Raw genomic sequence first — 6,648 nt, 5'->3', positions numbered from 1 at the left:
TAATGTCCACTAATGTACTTGTAAATTATAACTTTATTTTATGCCCTGACCCCATTTGGAAAGACACCACCTTAGCAGCTAAACACTCTGCTGATCTGCAGTGGTTATTACATTTTTTTTTGTTTGTTAATGAAAGGGATCTTACAAAACCCCTGATTATCTGTAAACTGGACAAAGAACGCTCAATTAATTAAAGGACAAGTAGAAATCAGTCAAAATTCTGCAGTCCATAAAGCGAAGGGTGCAAAGAAAATGTGTAAATTTGCTTTATTCAAAGGGACTTTTACACAATAATGAAATCATATTTAGTTACGTTATATGAATGTTTATACTGTATTTTAATAAGGAAGGTGGGTAGACTACATACAGTATATTTTGTACAGAAATAAATAATTCAACTATTAAACATTTTGTTAATTATTGTACTTTTATTACTGTTGCACCATTTATACAATTACATATATTTTCAATGCATCCATTTTACATCTTCCGTTGCATTTTTTTTCTTATTAACTTTAATTTTTTATTCTTTTTTTTTTATTTTACTTATTTCCCAATGAGTGTTGTGTTGGTGTCCGTATGACATATAATGGAAGAAAAACTGGAACTGCAAATCAATGCAGACTTTTTTTTTTTTTCCACTGACCAATAAACAGAACTACAGGTGCACCCAACCACAGACATGCATTAATTCATCATGAGAAATCTAGGTAGACTAAGTAGGATGAGAATGTTTGTTACTCCCAAAATATCTGAAGAGGATTAAGAGACAGCTAAGTGGGTTCTGAAAAAAAGTTTGGCTGTTATTCATTGCATTTAAAAAAAATGACAAACAAAATATCAACTGTAAATAAAAAAAAATATTTTCTTTAAAAGGTTTGATTGCCTTGGCACAAGCCCTGTGGAGCAAATTCAAGAACATTTCTCCTGCATTTTTACAGCAGAAGCAAAAAACGTGTTTTTTGGCTACTTATACATTTAATCTGCTAATTAAATTTTTTTCCTTGCAAACATCTATCTCTGTAAACTTCCACTGCTTTCTGTATTAATTAACATAGTTGGTGGAATGTGCATTCTGTACATTTTCCCACAAAAATACTATTTGGATTTTAACATCCTTTCTGGGCATTGCATGTACTTATTTCAGATCGAAATCAAGTTTGTTAGTAAAGCTGAAAAAAAATCAAAAACAAAGAAGAAAACATCATCGAAGGTTGTTTTAATGGTTATTTTCCAACAGGCTGTCCATTTTACTCTTGAACTCCTACGGTTTGATCAGAATTAGCTGCTGGGATCTCCGAAGCTTTAACTTCATCAGCTGGTCCTGCAGGCTCAGAGGCCTTAGTAGTAGAACTAGGTGCTTCAGTTTCTTGAGACTTCACAGAAGAAGGAGCGGTCTCACTGCTAGGTTTTGAGTCTGAAGCTGGGGCTGACTCAGTTTTGATTTCTGATGAAGCGGGAGCCTCAGTCTTTTTGGCTTCCCCTTCTTCTTTACTCTTTTCCTCTACTTTACTTGGTGCTGGTGCTTCTGAAGGTTGGGAAACTTTGGCCTCAGTACTGGGCTCAGAGGCCTTTGGCCCTTCATTTTTAGTAACAGGGGCAGGGTCTGCTGCTGGTTGATCCTCTGGTTTTGATACTGGTTGTTCTGTTTTCTGTGGCTCTGCTTTAGCATCAGAAGAAGCTTCTGTTTTCTCTGACTCTGGTTTTTGAGCAGCATCTTTGTTTGGTGCCTCTTTTTCTCCTTCTTTATTTTCTGTTTTGTTTTCTGTTGCCGGGGCTTCCTTGTCATTCTTTGCATCATTTTCTTTTACTTCTGTACTATCTACAGCAGGCTGAGTCTCTTCATTGGCTTTGGGTGCCCCTTCTTCTTCTGTGTTAGCTCCATCTGCCTTTTTGTCTTTAGTTTTGTCATCATTTACATTATATCCCTTCTTCTTCTTGCTCAGCTTTCCTCCCATGTTTAAGGCCCTAGAATTAATAGAATAAATTAAGTTATCTGTATGTTCTGACTTGTGTTCATATATAACACAATCTTTAAGAACACCCGAGATTAATAATACATATATGCTGCATGCTCTATACACACAGCATATTGTCACACAGCATATTGTCACACAGCATGGCAGTGGCTGACAGTAATGACCATGAAAAAAGGGAACAAAGTGCACTTGACTAGAGAATGCTTTGATTCCGATCCAATCCCCCAACACCCTATAAATACACTCTATTCACAGGACTTTTGGTGAAAAGGCTGCAGCTTGTTTTATTAAAATAACATTTGCATTCACTTTTTCTCATTTAACTCCAAAAAATATACCAGCATAAAATAATACTGCATAACACTCGTATAACACCAATAGCTGTTGAAGGCTGCACATAACATTTTACAATGTCTAAAATAACTTACCAAACCCTTCTTAATCAAAACCCATTAACCAGCCTAAGGCTAAGACTCCGCCACCTACTTCCTCACTTACCTTTACCTTCCAGTACCCCTTTTTGGCTACACAGTAGAGCAGCCCCACTGTGCTAAAGCTGCGACTTAACCATCCACCACCCCCCCCCATTTCCACAGGGCGTTGTTCCACTGTGCAGTCTCCAGGTAATATGGATTCCTGCACTTGTCCTGATTAGCCCTGCCCCTTTTCCTAGATTTCTTTCCCCACTACAACTCCCACAATGCATGTTACCACTACCACTTTTTCTCTTTCCTCTACTCTCCCCTCAGTCATCTGCCCTTTCCACTCAACTTGTCCCAGGCTCGCTATTTGGGCTTCTGTAAAAGTAAAATCTAAAACTTCTCAAAATTAAGTTGCTTAGAAGACTGTTTGGATAGACCAGCACTTTTAAAAAAAACCCAAGAGGCTGTGAAATCCTGTTAATAGTCAGGAAGGCTAGGTTTGCCTTAAGGTGGCTTCTATTAAAAGCTGAATTCATCATATGATGACCCAGTTAGGCATGACTAATAAACCTGTGTTTGTAAAATTATTTCAGTTGATTAAAATGAGAAGTGTACATATTTCATATGTATTTACAGCTGAAAGCTAAAAGCCAGGTTATAATATCATTACTACCAGTACCACTTTTTCACACATATTGGTTTGAACACTGCAAGCGTCTGACTTGAGCTGCAGATATGACTGTATGATTGGATATGAAATTATTTTTGAACAAAGCACCTCCCAGAAATGAAATTTTGTTTTCATAAGCATTGTGCTTATTATACCCATCTTTTTCCTATTTACCTCTATCTATCTATCTATCTATCTATCATCATATCTATCTATCTATCTATCTATCTATCTATCTATCTATCTATCTATCTATCTATCTATCTATGTCTATCTATAGATATATTGGGCTTCTGTGGATCAAATGACTGACATATCTCTATATTAGCAAAGCTTTAGGGTTATTTATATCACATAAAACGCATTTTAACTCATATTTAATACTGCCCTCATTCTGCCAAAACAAGCCTTCTAAAGCAATCTAGTAAAAAATTCAGGCACGGCTGTCACATCCAGCAAGACGGAATGCTGAACCATTTAATGCCAAGTGACAGGTAGTCTCAAACATAAATCTGATTTTGCAAAACCAAAGGTTAGTCTTGTGTTACATGCTGCAAGAAGCTCTTAAATGAAAAATCTTGATGCAAACACTACCAGGCATATATCAGGGGCATATATACTGTGTGTGTGTGTGTGTGTGTGTTTTTCATGGGTGCTGGTTCAAAATCTTTTTTGCATGTGATTAATTAAGAAATATATATATATATGGACAGCACCACCCTCCATTAAGCTGCCCCTGTGCATGGAGAAACAGTGTATTTGTAGATAGAGAAAACACCAGCACCAGGGGTCTTTTTGCATTAAATAAGCAGTATATTGTGATGCATATAAAACCGGCGTTTCGGTCCCTATTGGGACCTATTTCAAGGTTTGAACTCGGTGCAATATACCAAGGCAGCTATAGGGGGCAGTGGGGCATCAAGTTAGGGACCCTGTTATAATGAGGACCCAGTGTTACACCCTCCCCCAGTAACACTGGTTGCCCATTCTCAGCCTCCAGCCTCTTTTACTGTCCTCAATTAAGGACATCAAGTCCTTATGTGTCCTCATTAGAGCATGGTCCCTAACTTGATGCCCCACTGCCCCCCATAGCTGCCTTGGTAAGTTGCACAGCTATATCAGGCAAAGCACAACGTTGCTTTAAAGCATCATCTCTGACTTTATTCACTAAAAAAATTTGCACAAAATATGCATCTCCATATGTAACAACCTCAAAAACCGTAAGGTTTAAAAAAAACACATACAACAATATCCCAATCTTAAATCAAGTCAACCTAATGCATAAAATAAGCAATTTCTATTATTTGCCTTTTGTCCTACATATGAAAATATTTATGTTTATTTCAAATATATACATTTTAAAACTGATTGCACAGTTTGGTACAATAGATGCATATAATAAAACAGACCCAGATGAATGAAACTTTCAAGTTGCTAAGCAAACAGGTTCCAAAAATGTTATCATGACCCCACAGCCCTGAACATTTTTCGGATATCTACATAGCGATACGTTGATGAATCTGTAGCTGGGTTTTCTCATATTATCCAAAAACATACTAATCTAGTTTTGTTGCTGGGCGAATATCTAGGAAACATGGAACCCATCACCTGGAAACCAGAACAGCTCTAGCCCAAACAGTTCTAAAAATATACTGGGAAGCGTTCCCTCTACATTGTACTTGATGGTAACAGCAGTGGCTTAGCTACTGAGGAAGTTAGACCCTGCAGCAGGGTTCTGCTCACGTGGGTCTCCTGTGATTTTGTGTAGGGAGGGGGGATGTTTTTTTGCTAGAAACCATAAGGCATGGTTTTCCACATTATAGACATATCCTATACCCAATTAAATCCAGGCCCCAAACATTCTGAAGACTAAATCTTGTGCCTGCATTGTTTGTCATTACGGCATTTGCTTACTTAGTCTGATTACTTAATAAATAAGGGATATCTTATGACCTGTGCACAGTCAATGCCACAGGTCCTAAACTTCTTCACTTGATTCCAAATATACCATACTTATTATTAGGATGACACTCAGTGGCCCCGCAGGGCCCCCCAGGCAGATCGCGCCCACTGAAGCCGGCTGTAGTCGACTGTAGCCACTAAAAAAATCGGCACAGAGGGGGTGGCCCAGCTGCACGGCCCACACCCAGGGCCCGCCCCCACCTAGTTATGCTACTGATAACACTTGGAGACAAGGATGGAGTTTAAAGGTCGTAGCTTAATTAACAACATCAATGTAAACAACATGTAAAGTATACTATTAACCCAATGGGAATATTTGCCCATACCCAGTGAACAGACACCTGCCATGCCAACTGTCCAAATGGATCACTTACAACAAAACGGAAGATGGATTACCAGAAACACTGAATCAGGAATGGAGACTTTTATTTTGGACACTTTTATATGGATAACAAAAGTAAAAAGATACAAATGGACAATTTTTGCACAAGATGTTAATGGATTAAGATAAAAGTTCCCGCCCAGGCAGCACCTCCCCTGACCTTTCTCCACCCTCACTTATTGCTATTTAACACAGTGTCAAGTGTAATTATAGGCTTGATAAAGGGCCCTGCGAGGCCCGAAACGTTGCCCTTTGTCTACTTGAATTGGAGCCAATAAATATCACGAATACAAACACAATTATTTTGTCAGTGTGCCGCAGTGGACTTTGCATACCCAGTGAACAGACACCTGCCATGCCAACTGTCCAAATGTGCTGCACCTAGGTGGACAAGTAGGAGCGAATGGCCTCACCCAAAACCTTACCTCCCCCTCCCTTACCCAGAGATTCACTACCACACTCTAAAGATATGGGAATACTGTTCCATTGCTCCACTCTGGCAAGCATTCCCCCACCAACCCAACTGCCATGGCAGCAAAAATCCCAATGACCAACCATACCAACAAGGGCAGGAGTGCGGGACGCTGATAACAGACCGACAGGGATTCTGGCTCATGCTGCTTCTCCCTGCGAGGTAAGCCCTCCCCCTTTCTCTCCTAACAACTTTAGCCCTCTCCTCCCTCTGCCCTTCCTTACCAGGTCAAAGCTCCTCTCCCTCCACTAAATGTAGTCCAGGAAGCCCTATTCCACTTTCAAGTCTCATTTCTCAATGGTACATTGTAACGCAGACTTGACACAACAAATGTGAATGTACCAACCACCCAAATTCTATGTAGTCGTGTGTGAGCAGCTACAGAGAGCAATCTAATGGTTTGCTAACAGTCATCTGCAGTTATGTGACAAAATGCATGCTGTATGCATAGTGCCTCGTGATATTGCATAACTTCTTGTATTCCTGTGGTAAAGCTATGCACATGATTTCCCCCACAATTGCAATATAAATTTGAAAAGAGCAGTTACAACAAATAATGCACTTAAGGCTTGGGCCTCATGGGACCGAAATCAGCTAGCTGATGCATGCACACAAAAAAGTACCTTGTACTTGTTCCCAGTTGAGATATAATTAATCCTTAATGTTGGAAAAACAATAATGTTATTATTAACATTATTAACATGTATTTATAAAGGCCAACATATTTTGCAGTGCTAATGCTATTGGACTGCCGACTAATC

General features: G+C 39.1%; 1 protein-coding gene across 1 annotated transcript in view; it reads right to left on the bottom strand.

The window, feature by feature from the left end:
• Nucleotides 1–413: 413 nt before the first annotated feature.
• basp1.S (brain abundant membrane attached signal protein 1 S homeolog) overlaps nt 414–6,648 on the bottom strand; it is a 58,476-nt gene continuing 52,241 nt past the window's right edge. Inside the window, 1 exon segment of the mRNA NM_001094255.1 lies at nt 414–1,968. Within this exon segment, the coding sequence (NP_001087724.1) occupies nt 1,251–1,958 (708 nt within the window). The 5' untranslated portion in view covers nt 1,959–1,968 and the 3' untranslated portion in view covers nt 414–1,250.

This window comes from Xenopus laevis, chromosome 6S (assembly GCF_017654675.1).
Source record: "Xenopus laevis strain J_2021 chromosome 6S, Xenopus_laevis_v10.1, whole genome shotgun sequence".
In the NCBI taxonomy this organism is placed as follows: domain Eukaryota; kingdom Metazoa; phylum Chordata; class Amphibia; order Anura; family Pipidae; genus Xenopus; species Xenopus laevis.
The sequence above is the reverse complement of the archived record's forward strand: the minus strand, read 5'-3'. Positions and strand labels throughout refer to the sequence as shown.